This window comes from Ochotona curzoniae, unplaced genomic scaffold (genome assembly GCF_017591425.1).
Source record: "Ochotona curzoniae isolate NIBS_2020 unplaced genomic scaffold, NIBS_Ocur_1.0 contig_50, whole genome shotgun sequence".
Classification (NCBI taxonomy): Eukaryota; Metazoa; Chordata; class Mammalia; order Lagomorpha; family Ochotonidae; genus Ochotona; species Ochotona curzoniae.
The window spans coordinates 8,997,914-9,022,732 of NW_024466446.1; the positions used below are offsets into that span (position 1 = coordinate 8,997,914).

Sequence of the window (24,819 nt, forward strand, 5' to 3'; positions counted from 1 at the left end):
CACAAAATTCTGGAAGTGGAAGTACAAAGACTGCTAATTGACGATGAACAATGGCAAACAGGAGCGGTTGCGCTGGCCAGTCAGAAAGCTAATCCGTATCTCTTGGTAACAGTTCGTGATCTGCTTCAGGGGAAACTCCCAAAGTCTCATATTTCAACCAATGAGTCTCAAACAGGACTCTTCACCCAAGATTACCGTCTCGTTGACGAAGGAGTTCAAACACAGTTTACTAACGTTCCCCGACTATCTGAACTCTAATTTTCTTTTCAAGGAAGACATGTTTGAAGATGGTTACTATCTGTTGGAAATTTCCCTGTCATTTTGCTTTCCCGACTCTAGGAGAAATATTCCAATATCCTGTTTTTAACCTATGTGGAAACTGAGTCACAGAAAACATGAACACTGACCAAGGTAACCCAGTTGGTGAGGACAGAAGATCCCAATCAGAGGTCGTGTCCACAAACTTTACTTTGTTGCATCTTGATTCCATTCCTTTCTGGATTTCCCTTTCTGCTTGCTAATAACCATTCGTCTGCTAACGACAACACGCAAGCCAAACCCAGCCCACTGCTTACTTTTGCAAATAAAATCTTACCGAGATGTGGCATACCTATTTCTATGCGTGGGTGTTTTCGAAGAGTTGACCAGCTGACCAGTCAGTCCTTGCAGGATTCAAACCATAGACAAGCACAAGGCATTCTAATCCAAGTGTGGGCTGCCCTCTTTCTCGGAGCCATATGCAATCGCTGCAGGTCGCTCGCTCCCCAGTGTTCAATGCCTACCCAAGCCTCTAGCATCTAGGCCCCACTGCGGACACTACAACTTCCCTTCTTCCCCCAGGGAAAGAATGGTCCCAACACAAGGAGACATCAGCTCACTCAACAGGCCCCGTGGTGGACCTGGGGTGCGGTACCTGTACTCGCGCTCCTGCAGGATCTCCACGGGGTCCAGGCCCTGTGGCTTCTGGATGGGGCTGATGCGGCTCTGCTTCTGCTGCAGCTGCAGGACAGGTGAGGGCTGCCCCGGCGCTGGAGGCTGCACCGATGGGCCGGGCACGGCAGCCGCAGGAGGCTGTGCTGCAGCTGTAGGTGCCGGAGAGGGCCGGCCGCTGAGTGCCTGAAGCTTCTGTGGGGTGCCCAGACTGTTCAGGTCCTGGGATGGGCCTGCAGGACAAGAGTGACATGGGCAGCTGGGGCAGGACAGCACACTGTGGAGCCACACCTGCCTGCCTGCCTGCCTGCCTGCCCACCAACCCTAGAATGCAGGGCAGGATCACCACGTGGCTCAGACAACCTCAAGGAAGAGAAGGCAAAGGAGAAAAGAAAGGAAAAAGAGGGGCAGGGAAGCAAGGGGGAGGTGGGACTAGGAAAAGAAAAAAAAAAGTTTCTGGACTCTACTCTTAGGGAAACGGACTTTGCCTGCTAAGCATGGAGAAATGAGAATGAGTCCTGCATAATACATTGACAGACAAAGCGACAGGCCAAGCTGTGACTATGCGTTCGCAAAAAGCGACAGGTGCGCTCAGGTTCACAAGAAGGAGGGTTGGGATGTCGTGCCAGGGTAGTCCTAAAACAGCATTTGGTAAATTTCCTTGCAAACCCCTTTGGGGGAAGACTCCTTGGCCCCATCTGGAACAGCCCTGTGGTCAGAACTGGCACTTCACAGACCAAACAAGCAGCCGGCCAGCCTTCTCAGGCAAACCACCAGAGTCTACCTTCATCTGGGAGTCTCCTGAAATTCACATGCTTATGACACAGCAGAAAATCTCATAGAAACATTCCACATTGGGCGAGGGGGGCGGGGAATTCTCTGCTCAATACAAATTGTCACCTGGTAAGATGTGGGAGAGCATTTTCCTTCTATCATCAAACTATCAGATGAGCTAACAGATAAGCTAGTGAATTCTAAAAGGAATTCAGGACACAGTTGCTAACACGTTCGATAGGCATTTCCACACCCCCCCCCCCCCCCGCTTCATTTTGTGTTTCTCTTCTAAGGAAAAAAGAAAATCGTTTTCAGGTGGTAGCAAAAGTAATGGACTCTAAACATCAAGGTAACAATGAACCATAAAACAGACAGACACGATGAGAAAGTGAACACACTTCTTCAGTCTCCAACACCTAGAAGGGAGCTCAAATGACAGTGTCACGACAAAATGCTTGCGACCGGATGGACGCCAGGCAGCAGGACAAAACCGCTTAGGACGCTTGAGTGGGCAACACACATTGCATGCGTTGTTACCATGTGTGCACACGTATGTGACATGACCGCTCATTCCCTCCCCTCCCTCTGAAATAAGGCAAAACCTTCCAAAAGATGGACCTTGAGAACATGTGTGGCCCTGCTTCTAAGAACTGATGAAGAACTCTAGGGAAGGAAAAAAAAAATCTTTTTTCCTTCTTTCAGGTGCCATAGATGACACCACGCAACAAAAAGTGTCATTCTTTCCATCTGAATGGGAGATGTTTTTTTTTCCTTTAATATAGGGCACACTTCTCACCAAGGGCTGTCTCAGGTGTGAGCCCATCAAAGGAGAGGAGACAAGAGTTGCCAATAGCTGATTGGAGTGCCTTGGCATTTCCTAGCGTGCCACGCCTCCCCGGGAGCCAGAGGAATCAACCACATCTAAAGACAGAAGGAGCATCATGGCCGATGACCACGGGATGCCAAGAGCAACTGTACATCGTGACGCTCATCAAGAGAAGACCTGCATCTTACTGAGCAGGTAACATCGCCATTGTGACTTCAAATTCACTCTCCAAGTACAGTCCTCTCCTTCAGGTTCAAAACAAGCCGTGCAAAACCTCCACACTTCTTCCCTCTCAATCCTGGCCACTCTCTTCTTTGCCCTGACTGCCTGTCAAAACTGGATGCAGACTCCTAGGAGGACTTGGAGCCACATTCAAGTCACTGTTGTTGTTTTTAAGGCCTCATTTACTTTCATTGGAAAGGCAGAGTCAAGGAAAGAGGAGAGACATAAAAAGATCTTCTATCTGCTGTTCACTTTGCAAACGGCCATGGATGGCCAAAAGCTGAACCAATCCAAAGCCAGAAGTTTCCTTTGGCTCTTGCACATGGGTGCAGGGTCCCAAGGACTTGTTCCAGCCTCATTTGCCTTAAGCAAGAAGCTGGATCCGAAGTGGAGTAGCTGGGACTCAAACAGGAGCCACAGATGGAGGCTTAGCCTACTATGCCATGTCATTCTGCTTCTCTGTCTTAAAATGGTTTCTCCAAGAAAGGCAACCAGCATGTTCCCACCCTGTCATCCCTTTTGGGTTTTAACTCTCAACTGGATTGGATCTATGTGTGGCTTGGCCTCCTCCAAGGGCTAAATGCAAAAACATTCGAGCCCACGGGGGCATACAGCCCTTGACACGAAGAGAGAGACTGGCACCTTCAACTCTGTCATGGACCCATCCCGCCATCAGTAAGATGCACTCTATGAGTACATTTCAAACACCCCATGTGATTCTGGAAGAATCCCCAAGGTTCTCTCCCATCAAGTTCTCTCCTGGTGCGTGGGTCTCGGTTATGCCATCACGCTTCTCATCTGAGGATGCAGGTGCTAATGATACCCAACTCCCAGGGCAGCAGTAAAGATGCAACGAGGCAATAAAACATGCCCATGTGCCTAACTGTTGAGCTCATGCTTCCAAACATGAAGGACAAAGATAGTGAAAATATAATAAATAAAATACAAAAGCCCACCTAATCTTCCAACCTTACAGACAAGTCTCACAGGGGGACACAAGCTGGTAAACAGGCCTCTACTGCAGTCTCCACTGCCCTGGGTTTCCTGCCGGACTAGTGGCAGAGTCCCTCGAAATAGACTCCTCTTCCCACCTTAAGGGCCACCAGTTGGCTGATCGCATAGGTCACCCTCCTCTCCACTGTCCCCCACACTTGATGCGACTCTGTGCACACCCAGAGTGAATGACCTCCACCAGATTTCAGTCCAGTCTCTCCAGCGGTTTCCAGAGCCCATCTGCCTGACAGGTTTATCCTGTAAATTTAGAAGTCATACCCTGCGGCGTAGACACACACACACAGCGCCCATGGGTTGCTGGCTCCACCTGACCCTTCCCCGAGATCTACTGCAAGCTGGATTACATTCTTGAGCTTATCTCTTTCTCCCCAACATAAACAGTTTGAGCTTCTCTGTCGGAGCGACCAAATGTCATCTGCCTTCCCTCTTGCCCTCATCTTAACAGCCAAAGGTATGTGCTCTCCTAGGCTCTCCCACAGGGAAATGCAGACTGCCGAGGGTGGAGAGGGGAGATCTGATGGGCCTCTTCCCATCCACTCACACCTCGCTTAACAAACTCCACGCAATACCACTCACACACGCACTGGATTTCCCGTACTCAGAGCTCCTGCTTGGTTTCATGGGATGTAAGATGTTACTGCACAAGGCAGTTCTGTGCATCAAATCTGAAATTAAGAGCCTTCTACAAGGGGCACTGACGCTGTAGCCTAATAGCTAAAGTGTTCACCTCACATGTGCCCTGGGATCTCATACGGGCACTGGTTCATATCCCGGCTACTCCACTTTCCTATCCAGCTCCCTGCTTGTGGCCTGAGGAAGCAGCAAAGGATGACCCAAAGCCTTGGGACCCTGTACCCATGTAGAAGACCTGGAAGAGGCTCTGGACTCCTGGCTTCAGATCTTCTCAGCTCTGGCCATTGTAGCTACTTAGGGAGTGAACCGGCAGATGGAAGATCTTTCTCCTTGTCTTTCCTTCTCTCTGTAAATCTGTCTTTCCTATAAAAAAAAATAAATAAATCTTTAAAAAAGAGAGAATTGCATGCAATGGTGCGTATCAAGCATAGGGCCAGCGTGGTGGACTGATGCTAGCATCAGTTCCAAGTCTTGGCTGCTGCACTTCCAATCCACCTGCTAATGCATCTGGGAAATCAACAGAGGATAGCCTATGTGCTTGGGCCCCTGCAACCCTGTGGGAGACCCAGATGGAGTTGTACACTCTTGGTTTGGTGGGCCTTGTGCTACCCTGACTGTTTCAGTCATGTGGGGACTAAACCGGCCAGTAGAAGATGCTTCTTTCCCTCCATCCCTGTGGTCCTGCCATTCAGGTGAACAAGTATATTTTTTTGATTAAAATTGGGCACATCAAAACACTTCAGCTATTTAAAAAAAAAAGTGTGGGAAAGGGTGGAAAGCACTAAAAACAAAAAAATAGAACCATAAAATTTTTTGCTTTCTATCATAAGGAACCTCCTTCACCACCCCCATAACCTATTATCTTCTGAGTTCCCATTTAAAAAAAAATTAATTTGCTTTCACCTCTAAAAGGAATGGTGAGTCAATAAGAACAGAAAAATGACAGGTCAGATGTGCGGGGTGACCTTCGCAGGCAAGGACTTGCCCCGTCGCCACAGCAGCCGAACCGCTCTAGGGCTACGCATTTCCTCCATGAGGTCAGACGCCAAAGGGCCGTGACATCAGGATGACGTCACGTTCAGTGAATCACAGCATCACAGTGAGCCCTGCGGCCCCCCTCCCCACTCTCTTTGCACATGAATGATCATAGAAAACATGAGGAAAATGAAAAACACCACATCTTTTGGAGAGAGGGAAACCCTGAGACTTGTTTCCTCCACTGAAATATTAGCAGAGATGTTTACAAGCCATTATCATTTTTTTTTAAAGAGAAGATAGGAAACCTCACAGTGTTGACTCGTGAAAGTGTTGTATAACCTATTTGACTTTGTCAAATCATGCTTTGTTTCCTCATTGCTTGCGGGGTGTCAGATGCCTCTCAGGTGGCAGGAATGCGCCCGTTCTAGCTGAAGGAGGTCTCTTCTCTCTCTTTATCCATAATCTTTGTCTGCTCTGTCATCAAGCCTTAGCTGTCCCCCAATTTTGCTTCATGTCTGCTTGAAATACGAAACCAAGGCAGAAAGGAATAAAACGAACTGTCTCTAATGACAGAGATTCGATGATGGTTGGAGCTAGGTTTAAATACACAAGGAGCCTTCCCTGAGATGTTCGAGAAAACAGGCGCAAAACTGAATGTCTTAGGACACGTGGCACTCAGTATGTCTGGCAAAGAACAGCAACTTTGTCCTACAGATGTTGTGACTTCAACTCATTAGAACAACTTGGGATTACAAAAAGTTTTCTCATTTCATTTCCTGCCTTCAGGAAGCATTCTATGAAGGCCAGGTTTTTCTTTATAACACCAGAGCTTGGGCAAGGCGTTGTGGCACAGTGGTTTAAACCTATACCCTGTATCACAGCTTCTGGAGTCAAATCCTGCCTACTCTGCTTCTGGTCCTACTTCCTGCTAACGTTCCCAAGAGGCAGAAGAATGGAAACCTGTCTCCCTCAATGGGACACTCATGGAGCCCCTGGCTCCCACTTGTTGACGACCTCAAGAAAAGTTGTACATTAAGACATGAATGCTCACAGGACAAGGCCCAGAATTTGGGTGATTTGGATGTTGGTCCTCTCTCCCCATCCAAGTGTCAGCTGAATCTCTCATGAATAGGATTATTGTTCTTTTCCCCGTTTTCCAATGATATCTGTTTGAAAAGCAGAGAGAGAAGCAGAAGCAGAAACCAAGACAGAAAGAGAGAGAGAGAGAGAGAGAGAGAGAGAGAGAGAGAGAGAGAGATCTTCCACCAGCGGCTTCACTCCTCTAGATGCCTACGACAGGGACTAGATCCTACAGGGACTAGATCAGGCCAAATCCAGGAACCAAAGAGGCAGAGATCCGTGTGGACTTTAGCCATCACCTGCCACCTCCCAGTGTACCCAGAAGCAGGAAGCTGTCATTCCAGCTGCAGCTGGGACTCCAATGGAAAGCACTGTGATACAAGTTGTGAGTGGCCAGATATAAACCCCGGGAACCAGACACCCACCCAAATGGGTGCCCGTGTGAAAACACAATGAACAGCTGCCACTCGTGAGCCAGGAGATGGGTCTGAGCTGATGCCAGGGTCTGCCAGCAGCTTGATCTTAAGCTCCTAGTCCCTAGGAATGTGAGAAAGCAATTGCTACTGCTCATAGCAGCCCCAACAGACTTACAACACTCCTTCACCATACCCAGAAGTAATAAGGAGAGTCTGTCTTCCAGGTAGCACAGTTCCTGCAGCTGCCACTACCAGAAAAAAAACATTTTAAAAGGAAAACAAACGCAGTGCAAATATATGCATATATGTACATACATGAAGCTGACTGCTGTCCTACTTGTCTAAGTCCCACAACCTAGCAAGAGTTCAATACCCCATGTTGCCTTGTCTGGAGTGACCAACATGTCCTGGCTTGCCCAGTGGAATGGAAACAGTTCACAGCAGATGGTCAATACGACAAGGAAAGGTCCCATTCCTTAGAGTCCGAGGCTCACTCTCCTAAGTGCAGAATCTCAAACTCGCAGAATTTTACTGATTTAACAGAAGCCTTCCTGGCCTCCCCTCTGGCTTGAGGATATTCTCTGTGTGGCAGGGCTGGGCCACCAGAAAGACCATGTCGATAAATGATGTCATCTTCAATCCCTGAGCAGTGTTAGAGCTGCAGGTTTTAGTCCCAGGTTCCTAGGGATTCTGTTCCTCTGTCATCAATCTCTTACCATAACAAGACTGGGAGAATGATAGCAGGTTGAAGAAAAGTCTACCCAGGAAAGGTACTTTACACTCTAAGGCTGAAAACTGCTATGTCCTTTTGAGAGACTGGGGAGCAACGGGGTTCTGCCTAGTGACAACGAAATCCCGGTTTCCTCTTACCTGACTCCAACCACCAAGAAACCCAGGCCATCTTCACAGCTGGCCCACAGCCGCACAGTGGGAGACTCCTGCGCCTTCCACCTGCCTGATCTCCGTTTCTCACTTTTCTTCCTATTTCCCTCATTTGTGCTTTCCTCTTTGACAATGATCTGACTCCGGGTAAGCTCCTTTGGAGCTTCGCTGGATGCTTTGCACAACAACAAAAAGGCGGTGGAGGAGGTGGGGGACACAAATGAAACATCACCAGCTATGTGATGGCTCAGGCAGGGCCCGCTGCAGGGGGTGGAGGGGAGAGTTCTATCCATGGAACATTCAGGGCATGAGGATTCTTAACCTGGACCATGCAGAAGGGCATCTGAGATAATGTGATTCTCTTGAGACGGAATACGGACTTTGTGGGCAACTATGCTTTTATTCCCACCCCCCCCCAACACACACAGGTCCTCAACTTGCACAGTGGCAGTGGGGACTGTGGTGGTGGTAAGAACTATTCCTTCAGAGGTTACCAAACACTGCTCAGTGGCTCCAACATGGGAAACCAAGGGCCACTGTAGGGATGCAAGGAAAGGGAGGGTCCACCATAACCAAGTCAGCCCTGCACTGGCCCTAAGCCAAGTGACCATGCCTGTGAGCACTCCTTCTTACCCACTCTAGACTCTGACATCAGATTAACCTACCACCTATTCTGTTGGGATATGTGAGCGGCTGCTGCGGCTGCTGTGACTGCGATGGCGGCGGCTGTTGTTGCTGAGGTGGGTGTGGTTGCTGTAGAGACGCCGGCTGAAGCAGGGCCTGTGGCTGCGTTGGTGTTGGCTGTGGTTGCTGCTGTTGCTGCTGCTGTTGCTGCTGCTGCTGTTGCTGCTGCTGTTGTTGCTGCTGCTGTTGCTGCATGCCAGGCAATGTCCGTTTCCCCTGGACTGCAAGCTGCAGGGTTTCGGGGAGGGGCTGGCCCCGGGCCAGCATTTTGTATGCTAGAATCTGTGCTCGCAGCTGATGCAGCTGCACGGGGCTGAAAGGCGACGGTCCTCTGTTGGGCTGGCTCATGGCCTGTGGTTCACCCTGAATGAGGGATCCTGGCTGGCCCGGTGGCATCTGCGGTGGTGTCGGGCCTCCTCCGGATACGGGACTGGAGACATGTTCTGGGGCTCCCATGGGAGATGGGTGCGGTGACATGTAACCTGAAAGGAAACACACAACATCACAGGCTGGCCCCACGACCCCGAAGGACAGGCATTCCCGAAAACCCTGGCAACCTGCCAGAACCACACAAGCCAATAGGGACTGACACTACCTGCAGCTTAGCAATTGTGTATAGAGTGTGAAAAATTTAACACGGGGTCCAGTGTTGCAGTGCCACGAGTTACACGGCTGCTATCTGTAACGTCAGCATCCGACATTACAGTCTGGAGTCCCAGCTGCTCCACTTCCACAGTGAGTCTCTAACCCCACCCGAAACTGCCTTTCAAATTAATAAACCTTTTTTTAAAAAATGAATACATTATATTAAATGTAATTTTAACTCCAGGGCATTTTATCGAAAACATTGTATTGAAACATATTTTCATTCCAAGAAAGAAAAGCTATGGATAGGGTATTTTACATGCTTTTGCTTGTGCTCATCTGTGAGAGCCAGCCGTTTTTAACCTTCACAGTCCATCCTGACTCACACTGCTCAGATGCCCAGTTTTCAACAGTCGCCAGCATCGTAGGAGGCAGTCGGTGGTGGCTGTGTGCCTAAAGGGGAGGTGCCAGGGGACGGGGTACAATGCTTCAAGGAAATGTCTGGTCTAGAAAACTAAACCTGAATACAATCAGTGTGCCTCAATGGGTGGGCAATGAGGAGAGTCGTGTGTGTGTGTGTGTGTGTGTGTGTGTGTGTGTGTGTGTGTGGCTTACTGTGTACTTACAAGGTGAGTAACTTGCAATTAGTGACCAAGACCCTGCATACTGCAGGCACAGAACACTTGGCATGACACATGCTATCTCAATTCCCACCAGCGGCAGAGCTTACTCTAAGGAGGGAACACGGACATCGAAGGTGGGAGTCAGCAAGGACAGCAAGAGGGTATGGGCGGCTGATGCCAGGAGGGGAAGGCAGCCAGCAACAGGTACGTTGTCAAAATGGCTGCCACCCTAAGTGTTCGAAAAGGAGCATGAGATAAATAATCAACATCCGAATCATCCAGGGAAGGGGGGAAGCAGCTGGGCTAGTTAGACTCTTCTGGGCAACCATCAGTGGTAAGGAACACCGTTCTGGGATGGGGGAATGGCAGTCAGTGGTTTCCTGACACTTGTTTTGTGTGCAGGTACAACCATTGCAGAGACTGGTTCTGGTTGGAGATGGTACCAAAATGGCAGAGTGCATCCAGGAGGAATGGATAGAACAGAGTATGCCGTGATTCTTTGACACTCACAACAACCCTTGGAGATTTTTGTAAAATGAGAAAACAGGCTCAGAGAGGGAGTATTATACCCCAAGCTGGGTATAAGGTCCACCTGACTCCAGCAAGCATGGCTATTCTGTGATCTAATGCAAGTCTGGTTGCAAAAAGAAAAAAAGTGATGGACTTACTGTCCCCAAAAAACAAACAAAAAAAATCTCCTAGAACCACGCACACATAATCTGATTAAACCTAAGTCTGGATTTTTCTGTGGTCTCACTGGGAAATTCAAGAAAGGAAGAACCAGAGAAGAACCGTTAAGGCCTGGCCGGTAGACCCCCTAGACACACCGACGACTGGGGGGGCGTTCTAAGAACAGGAAAGGGGACAGTGATGTGGTCATGGTCAAGGGAGGGGTCTGTGAGGTATATCCTAGATGTCTGGACAAGCATACAGTTTGAATGGAAAAGAGCTCAGCTCATCCGCGCAGAATAAGAGGCCTAAGAATATGCGAGAAACACTAACCCGTTGGAAGTGGGGGGCTGGGGGTAGGGGAGTGATGCTCTGTCACCTGTCACACACAGCCCAGAGCAAATCAAGGTCGCAGTCACATCCATCTCTGCAGGAGCCATTGGGAGAGGGATGCAAACTCCGCATGATCCCCTAAGACAGAGACTGAATTTTGCTCCATCCGCTGAGGCGCAGGAGGGTTCCACTCAGAGATCCCATCCAATTGCTGGGTCTCCCTGCTGCCCGAGAGAGCCCAGAAATCGTGCATTGAAGCAAGCCCAGCAGAAACTTCAACAACTTGTTATTTCTAACAATAAACATGTAGGGAGTCCCAGTGACACATACTTTGTCATTAGTGTTCTGTCTTCGCTTAACTGGGAGGCTGGTACATCTTTCTGGCCAGCCCCGCACCTGCCACCAGGGGAGAGAATTCCCACCCCAGCACTTTGTACACATTTTCGTAGAATGGATGTCACTACTGATTGACATGACACCTGTGTCTCCTGGCTTCTGACACTCAGATGTCCCATGGTTACCAACAACCGGCTCACCCATATGGATGGTAAGGTATCCAACTGTTAGGAGACTTAATCTAAACTCAACTGATGGTCTACTTGTCAGATCAGTCTTTAGCTATGAATAGGTCATCAATACCAAGGCGGGGAGGTGATAAGAGAGAGACCTGCATGGTGGCAGAGCCGGCTACGTGCATACGGGAGTCGGTTCCAATCCCAGCTGCTCTGCTTTCTATCCAGCTTCTTGTTTAATGCACCAGAGAGAGCAGCAGAAGTGCCTAGGTCACTCATGGGTCAGGATGGAGTTCATGGCTCCTAGACTTCACCCAAGCCAGCTCTAGACTGCTGCAGCGACACAGGAAGTAAACCAGCAGACGGACAACATGCATCTCTCTCTCTCTCACTCTTGTTCTCTTGCTCTCACTCTCCCTTTCAAACAAAATATTTTTCTTAAAACATTTTTCCAACTCTTGAAAATTGAGACCCTAATCACCAGGAAAAAAAAAAAGAATCCAAATACATTTTCCTTCAACCTAGTAAGAAAAAAACTGAAAAGGGGGAATAAAAGTCATTTTTTCAGAATTAATCAATATAGCTAAATTTTACCTCGGATTTGATAAGAAGCAACTGGGGGTGGGAAGGATTCAAGGGGATGTTAATAGAATCATCCTGTCACAGGATGACATGAAAATGTGACAGTGTCTCAGCTGGAGAGTCACAGGATTCTTTCCCTGCCTGAGTAGCAACCTTCCATAACACTGGGAGGGGGAAAAAAAAAACCAGCATCGAAATGATGTGACAACACGGCACACTTCGGTCACTCTGTTTAGTTGGGGAAAGAGAGGGAAGAAACGCACACTCGTGGGTAGGACACAGGGCTGATGTGGATTCTGTGGTGTTTGATTCTGCTCATGGCTGAAGTCATCCCAAAGTGGCAGCTTTCCCTGCCTGGGCTTCGAGGGCCATTATCTCCCCTGCTTCAGCTGGCCTCAGAGAGAAGCAATAATGTCTTGCCTATTCATAATCTTGAACTTGTAGGTGAAAATTTTATATAGATTTTCCCCCCTCCTTCTCTTGAAATATTATCTACCTGCCTACGAAAGTTCATCTTCTATTCAATGGACCTAAAAATAAACAGCTTTATCATTGGGACCGCAAGGTGCGCAACTCGGTCTGGATCCCAGGCAATGGTTTTTACTTCTCAGCCCATCCCCTAAAGCAACCTAATAGGGTTGCTGGGTAGTGAGAGCTGGCGGGTTTCCAATCAATCCCACACCTCTCGGAACCTGTGTGTTTATCAATGGCTTCCTACAAAGAAGCTTTTAAAGATCCCTGCTTCCCTCCCAGACCATTCTATGGGATGGAACTGCATTACGCCCAATACAGCTTTATTTATTTATTTATTTTACTCTTAAATGACTCATCCCCCCCCCCAGCCTACGGTCTCTGTCACTATTTTAGAGCGCGACGTGACATGCTAATTCTGATTCCACAGAATGCCAATCTTTGTATTTCGAAAGTAATAATTTGCTGAAATTACCTAAAATTGAGATGTACTTACAATTGCAGATGTTTGGCATGCATAGCTTCCCTTCTATACCTGACTGAGAAAAAATCTACTAGGAATCTATCATGCCAAGTGCTGGAAATTCCATGACAAGCAAGGCCTCGCTCCTAAGTGGAAGGTGGATGCCAAACAATCAGAAGAATTTCAAGAGAAATGAAAAGTAAAAAAAAAATCCCCTTGATGCTTTTGTGCATTTAATATGTGTTTGGGGGGGGCTTTCTTAGGACCCCAGGAATAGGAGAAATTCACTTCCAGAAGCAGAAAGAGCAAGCATCTAGCTTTAAAATCCCCCCACTACAACTTACCTGCATCCCACTCAGCATTAGCAATCAAACCCACATCAGCCCTTATGAATTCACTGGCCCCTTGAGAACTTAAATGTTAATCCTGCGATCTGTCTGTAACAGGAATGCCCTCCTGCCTGCCACCACATACAGTACACAGTCAGGGTGTCCCTAAACCTGCTCACGTAAGAGCAGAAAGTCACCCGCAGGCCTCCATGGCTTGACTCTTAACACTTCAAAAAGAACATGACTGGGGTCTGTGCAGTGGCTCAACTGGCTAACCCTCCACTTTGCAAGCACTGGTATCCCATATGGGCACCGAATCATGTTCATATTTACTTACATATCTATCTAGTTTGTATTTTACATGAAGATTGCCTTATAGCCTTGAGAAAATAAATCTTAAAAAATGATATGACTGGTGGATATGTTTCTGCAAGGTATCCTTAGCCAAAAGTCTTCCCTCAAATGGACAGATGACTGCTTACTTTAAATGAGGGAAAATTCACGTCCATCTAATGACCTAGGAGTCTACACAAAGCAACACAGAAGCCAGCAGCCTTGCACCAAAAGTGGTCACACTGATGCTAGCTTGTATCACATTAACCCATCTACCTCCTATGCTAGAATGACCAAAGGGTTCTGAAACCAGACTGTGGTGTATTCAAGCAGCTTTGAGGTTCTCTTGATATGTCTCCAGCAGTGAGGGAAAGCAGAGCTTGCAAACACAAAAACAGAAAACAAAACACACTGTAGGTTCATTCGACTGCTGTTGTGGACTGAACACCGCTCTGTCCACTCGTCACTCCCTCCAAAAGCATTGGAGGAATTCATTGTTGAAGCCCTTACTCCCAGCAGCCATGAACATCCCTTTAGTCGGAAATGGTATCTTTGCAGATAAAATCTGCAATGTTCCAATGAGGGTAGGCTCCAACGCAATGAAGGGTTGTCTCCTTACAAAACCAGAACCTAAACACACAGACAGATGTTGACACAGGAAAAACCACAAAGACAGATGCGCTGTGTACCAGCAAGCTTGTAAATACCAAGGAATCCTGGAAACCACTAAAAGTTAGAAAGAAGAAAGTGAAGATCCTTTCCCAAAGCCCTTAGAGAGAGCAGGGCCCTGCAGACACCTTGATGGCAGACTTTCCAGCTCTAGAATGGTGAGAGAACACACTGGTGCTATCTGAGACCACACAGTTTGCGGTAATGGGTGTTACAGCCCTAGCAGCCGACCACAGACCCGCCGGCCTTCAGATGTGATGTTGGTACATTATGGTGCATGCTCTAGGATAAAACCCAAGGCATCTGACGGCTCATTTGATCTCCCATACCCTTCCTGGTCTAGGAAGGCAGGCCTGGATTCTCTCTCTCTGGCCTTGCCACACTCTAGGCAATTCAAATAAACAACTAATCCTTTGCGTTTAGCTTTTCCTAACTGTAAAAGTGGGGTGAACACCATTTGCCTGATAGGACCACCGGGAAGACTCTGGATCGAATGACTGAAATACTCTGTAGAATTTTGGGGGGGACCCACAGAGGCTAGCTAAAATTGCCGAGGATGTTGGAAACGAAGCTGTAGCTTTCCATCGTGAAGCTGTGTTCGTGAGAATAGGGGTGGAGCTGAGGAGGGCGAGTAGACTTCTAAAGGGAAGAGAAGCATGCTGGATTTGGCCTTGCTGACACCACACACACGCACTTAACCACATACTCTTTGGAAGTCATAACTAAAATATCCAACAGCAGAGACGGATATATTACGGCACACGGAGATAATGTCAGGTAGGCAGGGAGCAAACACAAACCTTGACTGTGCTGATCCATGGGGCTCTGGGGAGGGCCCATGCCCGGATGGGGAGTTCGCATACTTGTGCCCTTCATGGATCCACAGTGCATGTCGTCCACAATCCCTTTGTCGTGAATACTGTCGATGGGCTGAGATACACAAAGGAAATCCATTAGAAATCTGCTTGGCCAACAGCATTTCTCTTGGGCGATTAAACATCCCACCCCCAAAGTCCTCAACGGGTGGGCGGCACAATCATTTCTTACCCAGCCTACCAATTTCAGACTCCATAGGTGAGAACCAATAGGGGCAATGCCACCATCTGCAGTCAGAAGTTAAGATTTGAAACGGTTGCGTGGGGAAAGGAGTTGTATCTAAACTCAGCAACACGCAGAAAGTTGAACGATGTGGACAAACACGGGTTATTCTTCCATACCCCTATAGTGTTGTCTTAAAACCTACTATAAACGCGAGGTTAGTTTGAAGTCTGAAGGAAGACCATTCGAAATAGCTTTTCAAAGATGATTGCGTGTGTGTGTGTGTACGCGTACATATAAACACACACGCATCACTGGAGAGGAAGGAACCAGGGAAAGTTTATAAAGTTGAAACCACAAGGTTCCATGGCAGTTGGCAAGAGTGGAATGGATCAGGCAGGGCCGAGAACAGGGGTGAGCACTGGAAGGGAAGAGAGGTATGAGACGGCTGAAGCCTGCTCCAGAGAGAGAAGGACGGTAAAAAGTTTGAGACATGGTCTGAAAATAAATAGTGAACACTAGAGCCAGCATATGACAGGCGTGCAATCAATAGCTATTGGATTGCCGTTAATCCAATCCAGAGTTGGGCGATGGAGCATGTGTTTGAGAAAGGAAAAACCTAGTCCTCCCCCCAAAACTGTAATAGCGATTTTCAAAGCAGTCGGAGAGGAACATTTCCAGGAGTTTATAGAAACCAAATGACTTCAAGCAAGAAAGTCTGAGTGTTGGCAGTTTCTGGAGAAAAGAAAGTTAATTTCTGCAGAGTCAAAAGCCTGTGCTTGAAAAGAGGGAAAATTTACCATAAAGAGGATGTTCAGAAGAAAAATGGTAAGAATCTGGCATTTAAAAAAAAAAAGTCACTGAGTCTGTTGAACAGTAATAGTAGGGAGGAAATCAAAGCTATGCGACAGATGCGTTCAGGCCACTTGTTTATTTATTTCCAGTCACGTTGAAAAGCAAACAGTGGGAGCTCAGAAAGAGAAAGGGGAGCTGGACGAGGAAGCCAGCTGCCAGGAGAAAACACTGGAGAGAGTGGACACATCTGGTCAGCAGGTGTGGACAGGTCTTCATGCAGGGAGGGGCTGGACGGGAGGAAAAAGCAAGAGGCCCAGAAATTGCTCAACTCAAAACTTGTACTGGCCAAATGAAGCAACAGGCTGGGAGGAGATGATGAGAAAGTGAGAATCCAGCCGTCTGCAAGAACTCAGAGGGGATGTTTAGGAGAGATGGAAGATCCAGAAAGACCATCTAGGAATAACTCCCATTTGCAGTGAGGTCCTGAACACAGCTCCCAAACAGATTTAACCTCCACAGGGAGTAAGATGTCAGTCTCTAGACAGCTTCCCCCGAAACAAGAGGGGGAAAACAAGCCGATTCGTTTCTCTCCCCACTGGACAGGCTCAAAGCCTATTTTTATTTCAACAGGAGGAAGCGGATTGGGACGTACGCTCCAGAGAACTCCACCAAAGATGGAGAACAACCAGCTTTGCACTCCTCAACACAGACAACAGGATGAACGCAAAATAAAACAAGCCAGCTTGACACACACACACCCGTGCAAACATCGTGCTTGTGCTGAACGTGAGAAAAGTCAGCTGGGAAATGCATTTCTATACAACAAGCTCTGACTGTGTGAGGGAAGCTGGGATCATCCACGTTCTTTCTTTTTCCTCTGTGCTTTTCTTACTTTGATAACAAGAACAGCTTGACCTCCTGATTTGAACATCTGCCCTTCCCTCTCCTCCTCCCCACCCCTTGCCTCATCCCCTCTTTTGGGAAACCAACTCAGCTGTTTTGCACTGTGGTCACAAGACTTTACTTTTCTACCAACAGTGCATAAAGTGTAAGATTTCTGCCCCATCGCCTTCAATGCCTTGCTCTTTTCATTCCCTAATGGGTACAAGGTGGCACCTTACTGTGGTTCTTACAATGTATGCTTCCTTGATGGCTAGTGAACAACTTCTATGTTTAATGTTCATTCATTTCTATGATTTGGAGAAATGTCTAAGTCCTTGGCCGGTTCTTTTTTTAATTTGCAAATGCAGATTTTCACAGGAGAGACAAAAGAGATCTTCCATCTGCTGATTCGCTCCCCAGATGGTAGCCACAACCAGAGGTGAGCCAACTGAGGCCAGGAGCTTCTTCCAGGTCTCCCACACGCTTACAGGGTCCCAAAGCTTTGGACCATCCTGCACTGTTTTCCCAGGTTGTCAATAGAGAGCTGGGATGGCAAGCGTAGCAGCTGGGACTGAACCAGTGCCCAGACAGGATGCTGGTGATTACAAGGTGGATGTCTAGCCACTTAACCCATTGCACCTGCCCCCTTCTTGGTCCATTTATAAAAATGGCTTTACTTATTTACTTACTCCCTTATGTATGTATGTATTATTTTGAAAGTTCCTAATGAGAGACGGACAGATTCATTCATTCATTCATTCATTCAAAAGAATGACAAGAAGGGAGAAAGAGAGAGATGACAGAGATCTTCCATCCACTGGCTTAGTCTCCCAACAGCCTGAGTGGAATCAGGATGATGCGATTGACCCAGAAGTGCGTGGAGATCTCCGACAAGGTCAGAGGGACTCAAGTGCTCAAGTCATCATCTGTTGTCTTAGAAGTGCATCTGCATCAAGCTGAATGGGAAGCGGAAGTGGGGCTCAATCCCAGTGCAGGAGCTTAACCCACTGCTCCACAGTGCTTCACCCTTTCTGAGCTCTGATGCCCTTAGCCTTAAAACTGACCCCAAGCTGTAGGGGAGAAGAGGGAAGGCTTGTTCCTTTCTGTGGTCACATTTATGTGCCCAACTCACAACATCCACAGCTTGTCTACCACATACATTGGGGTACCTGGGGTGTAGACACTGTCTTCTCAATGTGCGTGTGTGTACAGGTGTCTCTGCATGAGCGGATGAGGAGTATGCACAGACAGTAAACAGAGGATGGTCCTCCTGATGCAGGTAGACTTCCTCCTGGTCATGGAGGCCAGAATAAAGAGGCAGAAGCAGGAAAACGATGCTCTGTCTGCCTGCCTGCTTTAGCTGGGCCACCCACCGGCCCTCGAAATGGGATGTGACACTTTTGCTGTCTTACCAGGCAAACTTTTGGGGTAACGCATATTCATAGATTGCCTTTAGCTGCTCCCTGCTTCCATGCAAAGGGTTGTGGGAGACGCTACTGTTTCTATTTCACTCCTCTCCCAAAGGCATAACGCCAAACTGGACCAAGCAGATCTTCCCCCCGAGCAACAGGCTTGGCCATGTCAACCAACAAGATCCTTAAAAACAACCTTAGTCTAGGAACACAGGGATGGATGGACCTGTGGCTGTGGATATCAGCCTTTCCCCGAGTCAGGACCAACTTCTTCACCAAGAGACAGCCATGTCCATGTGAACAGTTGCTAGCAGATGGTCCAATTTCCATACTGCCTTTTTTTAAAAAAGACGCTACGACAGGACTCTTACTTTTTGGGGTCTAACCTGTTCCGATGAACACCAAAAGTTGGAGGACAGACACTGTCTAATATTTCCATTCACAGCTAATGTGAGTTGCTGAACAATGATTGGAAACGAACATAGTCCATATATGACGACATACTCACGTAGCAGGCCAAAATACCTTCAACCCACAAATTACAAAATCTCCACCTTGGAGCTACATACTCTTAAGTATTTTCACAAGCCAACATGTGATCTCCATGACTTAACAGCTGCAGCAGTACCAGTATCTAAAAACATCCCTTTTTAATAATATACAATATCAGGCAAAGACGTACGTCAACTCAGGGAAAGGAATTACCAGGAACATGAACCATCCAGGACTCAAAGGCCAGAACCCAACAGGAGACTCAAGCCTTACCTTATGCATCTGATGCATGCCTTCTTGTGGGAAGTCTGTAGACCCCAAGGCTGGCATCGGATGTGAGACACTCGGAGGGCCGGGACTTGGCCCCATCATGCTGTGGACGGAACCCGGGGATGGTCCTGGTCCTGGACTTGGTCCGAGAATTGGTCCGGGGGAGGGTCCAGGCCCCGGTGAGGGCCCCGGATGGGGCATGGCGCCAGGGTCTGTGGGCGTGGACATCTATTCCTCCAGTCCCCGCCAGCCAGGCAGAGTGATGCTAAGTTGGAAAGCAGACAAAAGAAAAGGAATGTTTTAAACATGATGTTAGGATCAGCATTAAGACCGTTGTTAGTATTGGATGGTGCCGTTTTTGTCACACACTTCAAACAGCCGCCTGTCTCGTCCAGATGTTCGACTGACTGTGAAGTATATTTGTTCGCCTTTATGAAGTTCACTTGTTTAAATACACACACACACACACACACACACACACACACACTAAATGATTCCCCCCAAGAAAGCCATAAATCATCTCAGATACAAAAAAAAAAGTCTCACTGGAGAAACTCAAATTTAACACAGAAGCAGAACTCTAAACAAGTCTGAAATTTATTACTGGAGTCAACAGGCATTCTGTGCTACTCAATGCTTTGGACCCCTTATAAGTCATCAACCCTCAAAAGCATGAACACAGCAAAAAAAAAAATCTTTCCAAAAATATCCATCTAGGATTTCACTTTCAGAAGCGAAGGGGGCACTCAAAAACTTCATGGGGGCGGATCTAGGTGGTCAAGAGTGGAAAATGTGACTTCATACATTGAGAATGGAAGAGAAATGTGGAAGAAGCAGGGGCTGAGGACGATCAAACACAGGCTGAAATACCCATGCAGTCCCCAGCTGAGTCACTGAACACTTGCCCTCCACAGAACTGAACACAAATGGGGTGTGTGTGTGTGTGTGTGTGTGTGTGTAAGACGCAGCTGGACCGCAGGCCAGTAAACAGACATTCTTAGGGAGTCTTACCGTCCCACAAACATTCAAGCTAACCATGTGAGGCAGGATTGGCCCTGCAGCTAACTAAGCAAAACAGTGATGGTTTTCTGAAGAGTTCAGGTTGGGAACCTGTGTCGGCCTCATGCTGGTCCAGGAACCCTCGGGGGGAAGGAAACTGCCTGGGATCAACGGGTCAGAAGCAAGACACGAGGTGTACAAACGCTGGCCCCTCAACTCCGTCCCATCAGCCGCCCCCTCCCGGCTCCTTCATCACTCCCACCTGGGAACGGCCTCCTGAAGCGGGCACAACTGGACGCCGGCCCAAACCACGGAGTCCAAGGAGCCCAACAAGATGGCCGAATAGCACACGTGACTGATTGTTCTGCAGCCAGGGAGCGAGACGCCCCCGTGTGACGTACGTACTTACTGCTTCTGCAGGGTAGACGGAATCAATGGCCTACTCGTGCACCCCAAAGCGGCTCTTTCCCTTACGAAGGGGAACAGCAGCGACAGAAGGAAGTCTGCTAAGGCTGTACCACTAACGGCTACTTCTGCCGCTCAACAAATCCCTCAGCATCCTCCCCAAGAAACACACAGCAAGAGCTCAAAACCTGATCAACGCCACTGCCGACGAAACTCTAAGGGCTCACAGTTCTTCGTGGGGCCTGGCTTGATTTTTACCAAGAAGAGCTAGTGAGTAACCAGTGTTGGAGTCCTGTGAGTAAACAGTCCTCAGGACCTTCTGATAAATGCAGCCTCCAACGGAGGCCTCCGAGAAAGGCTACTCTGGGGTGATGATAAGCATGGGGCCCAAGAACACGTTGTTTCTGAAACAACAGGAGGGCAACCAGGCAGAATTAGAACCTTGAATTCACTAGAGAGCCAACTGTTATTATTTGTTGTGATTAACAAAGCAGGTGAAAAGTAACTTTTTTTTGGCTGGGGGGATGCGCGGTATGTGGAGGAGAGCTTTCCAACCCCTCTCATCCAACATGCTCAGTAAGCATTTTTTAAATTCAGGAAGTTGACGTCAACCTAAGGGTACTATAAATTGTAACGGTCTTCCATGGACATCAGCAGACACACCCCCTTTATTTTTGTAGTGAGTAAAAGGAAATTGCTTACTTCCTGTTCAGGTTTTCCCTGAAGGCAGCGTCAATGGGGATGGCGGTAACACACATGCATCTGGATCCAAATGCTCAAGTTCATTTACAAGATAGTCCCGCTCCTCAAAAGATTCCGTTTTGATTCATACCAGAGTCCCTAAGACCGATGTCCACACGTATTATCACTTTCATTGGGAAATCTCAGAGAATACTGTCCGTGCTTGGCCATCTCAATTCCCATTTTTTTAAAAAAATATGCTCACCATTTTTCATTCAAGGAAATGATTTTTAAAATGTTTTTTTTTGGGGGGGGGAATCCTATTACAAGGGAAATGGAAAATTGCAGGCTTATAAGCAGAATGTTGATACAGACACATGTGATAAAAGAAAGCATTTGCTAGGAAGGAGAGCGCTGGGGGACATGGATTTCGTAAATGCGTACGATTGAGATCATGGGTTTGACTAGTACAGCTGACCACCACATGAGGAAATTTGCCGTGCGCCACACAGCCAACGGAGCTGGATGTGCAGACTCCGGGCTGGGAGTCCAGAGACCTCAGTTCTGACCGGGTGGATACTACCAACTCTGACACTCTGAGAAAAGTGACTTTTCTTCTGGGGTCACTCAGCTTCTTCTAGGTTCAGGGACCTCAAAGGTCCCCGTCATCTGTCTACCCAGGAGGCTCAGATCCAGCGGTCCCTAGAGGACCTCTGAGACTTTGTGCCTGTAGCACTTGCTAGGGTTCACTGACGCACTTCCCTGGCAACACTGGGACTGCCAGGAGTGAGCGTTGCGGTGCAGCGTATTAAACTTCTGCACGCACCCTGCCGGAGCATCAGTTCAAGTCCTGGCTGCCTGGCTGCTGATGCAGCTCCCTGCAAAGACACCTGTATACCCGTTCAACGTCTCCCTCACCAACCCAGCTGACAGCTCCGGGAATCCTTGCTCCTTTCTTTCCTGTCCAAAGTACTAAAGAGAAGAGGTAGATGGGGTGGATATGGGAGTGGAAGGCAGAGCCTGCAGGGGTTGGGGGGTGAAGGGGCTCAGAGAATCTTAACAGGGCAACAGGGATAGGTCAGTCCACAGGATGGCTTTCCCAGCCTATGTTTTACTTCCTGTGGGGAGAGAGACTTACACCATTACCCCAAGCACAACCTGTTCCACAATGACTAACACAAAGCAGAAAATGTGCCTGGGGGAACAGTGCAAAGGAGCGTAGCCACCCCCCATACCCAGGCATTGCTGGGAGCGTCCCTCTACCTAGCACCAGGACTCCCTGAGGGCCAGACCTCTGTGTTCTTTGGCAAGAATTTTTCAGCTGGAGACACCCAGTCTTCTCTCCGTCTTTGTGAAACTGGGAGGGTGCGTTTTCAAAAAACAGAAGACCAACCCCCCGCCCCCACCCACTCAGCTTCCCACCACTCCCAACACCACACTGTTCCTGCCTCAGCCCCAATCTCCAAATTTTCTCTAAGCTGAAAAGCCTCACACCCCCATCTGCATATTAAAAGGAGTTCGACTTCATGGGATTTTAAGGGTCACCACTCCAGCCATGGCAACCAGGATGCAACCCAGGCCTTCCTAGTTGCGATAGGAGGTACTGGAGACGTGTCCCTCCCCCCCCCCCAACGTGCAGCAACGCAAATTGTACCTACCAGAGCTTTCCATCATAATTGTAGTGACTGGAAGATGAGAGATATGCTGTTATGAGGGTAGAAAGGGGCAGCCTGGCTTTACCCGAGGCAGGACTGTCACAGGAGAGAAACCCCACATAGGAGGTACAACTTTTTGTCTCTATTCTCCACTCAACATGGAGCTGTTGCTCCAGGCAGCGAAGCCATCTGCAGAGATGCGGAGGGTTTTGATAGTTTGTTTGTTGATTTGTTTGTTTCACTTGAGCCCAAGCAATGGACAGGGACGCATGCGAGGCAGAGGACAAAGGAATACAGCTGGCAACTGGGGTAGTCTTGCAAGGACTAGGAGTCAGCTGTGAAGATGTAGACAGAGACGTGGAGAGGAGCCCAAGAGGAAAAGCAGACGCAGCCCCAGTCTGCAGAGGTCAGCACTGTTTAACCAACCCCCCCAGAGCACGGTGTACTTGCTTTGTCCCACCTCTGTGCTCAGTGCGTCCTCCGTGGACGACAATGACTGGGAGGGCTGACCGCAGGACTCAGAAAGTTGCCAGAGGAACTTGAAAGACTCGGCATAAATCGTAGCAAGAGTCGAAAGGCACAAGGTTCTACAAGACAGCAGGAGGGAGTGGAGGTGTCTGGCACGGTCAGTCAGAGGATGGGAGAGACTTAACCTGCAGCTTGGAATGAGGGAAAGTGCAATAGAGGAGACATTTCATTGAGGACTTGAAGTCCAAGAAACACTATTACTAACCACACAGGGAGCATGGGAAGGCCCGTCTACCCCCCACAATCCCTGTTAGAAAGTTCAGACTGACACCATGTACCTTTACAGAAGAATCTGGGGGTCTGGGTTGAAGGTGGAAGATCAAGAATCAGAATGAGGGGCAGCCTACATCCCTGAAGATAACTCGAGCTTTTTAAAACTTGTCTGGCTCCTACTGGCCAACGATAAGGCTCAGGAGATAGTGAAGATAAAGAGTTCTTTTCGTGTCTGTTTGCTGATTCGGAACATGGCCCCTGACCTGAAGGGCTGCTCCTTGTTTCCCGCATAGCTGTCTCTAGAAACGGATTGATAATTTCCCCATCAAAAGGAACAACATGCCCAGAACTGGGACACAGGCACTGTCCACAGGGAATGTGGAAGGGGTAAGAAGAACAGCTGGACAGATGAAGAGAAAATTCTCTTGAGCCTTTGTCTGAGAGGTGGCGAAAGATCAAAGGGCTCCTTGGTTTAAGACACACAACTTTTAAACAATGCCGAGGATGATCTGTGCCACAAAGAAAATTCACCCTGGGTTGAATGTTCCGATGGCTTTATCGCAATCTCAAAGAAAGCACCCAGAAACATTTCCTTCACCATCTCATGATTACTCATGCTAGTTTTCAAATTTGTTTCAAAGCCAAGGAGAGTATTTTTTTTTTTTCCTTTTAACAGCTGTTGGATTAAAACTTTGTTCACTGGGCTTCTGTCCATCTCACAGAAATGAAGGAAGAAAGCAGGACGCATCTAAGCTGTAGCCCTCCCTTTAAACTACACTGCCTGGAAAAGCCACCCTGCCCGCACCCAGACCCGGCAAGCACTCAGTCCACCAGCAGATAACAACTCATGCTCAGCAGGCTGATGAGTGCTCCCCAAGTCCCTGGCACCACCTCCACACTTGAAACCCAGCTCTTTACAGTGTCACCAGCCATCTACCACCTGCCAGGAGTTTCCACCCGAGAGGTTCCATCTGTGACCACTTCAGGGAGCGCTGAGAGAGAGGAGCCCGGGGACCCTCCAAGGGGAGAACATTTTTAACATCTTGTTTTCAGAGGGCCTGCGGTCTTCCACAAACACTCAGCCACTGGCAGTTATAAAGATAATTGCCAGTAGCCATCACAGACAACCAACCATTCCTGCTCAACTTCAGCTGGCCCCAGACTAGCTAGGTTAACTCGTCAGAGCAGAAGTCACTCAACCAAAGCAACGAAAGCTAGTGGCATCCTGAACCATGTTCGTGCGTGGCTGTACCCATGTGTTCACCCACACCTGTGCTTTCCAGGTTACTGCAGCTCTCTTACAGGGCAGCCTTGTTTGGACTGCTGCTAAGAAACAAGGATAGTGATTTTCTGCTTAGAATAAACATAACAAGAGTCTGAAATACATATTTCTAAAAAAAAAATCTCTGGCTCTTGGGGCAGACATTTGGTTTTGTAATTA

At 48.2% G+C, this 24,819-nt stretch overlaps 1 protein-coding gene across 1 annotated transcript in view; it reads right to left on the reverse strand.

Moving 5' to 3' along the window:
• SMARCA2 (SWI/SNF related, matrix associated, actin dependent regulator of chromatin, subfamily a, member 2) overlaps window positions 1-24,819 on the reverse strand; it is a 178,061-nt gene that overhangs the window by 143,191 nt on the left and 10,051 nt on the right. Inside the window, exons 2-6 of the mRNA XM_040988907.1 lie at window positions 18,901-19,162; window positions 14,809-14,938; window positions 8,536-8,921; window positions 8,421-8,466; window positions 914-1,163 (exon numbers count right to left, since the gene is read on the reverse strand). Coding sequence (XP_040844841.1) covers window positions 914-1,163; window positions 8,421-8,466; window positions 8,536-8,921; window positions 14,809-14,938; window positions 18,901-19,125 — 1,037 coding nt within the window. The 5' untranslated portion in view covers window positions 19,126-19,162. The remainder of the gene's footprint in view (window positions 1-913; window positions 1,164-8,420; window positions 8,467-8,535; window positions 8,922-14,808; window positions 14,939-18,900; window positions 19,163-24,819) is intronic.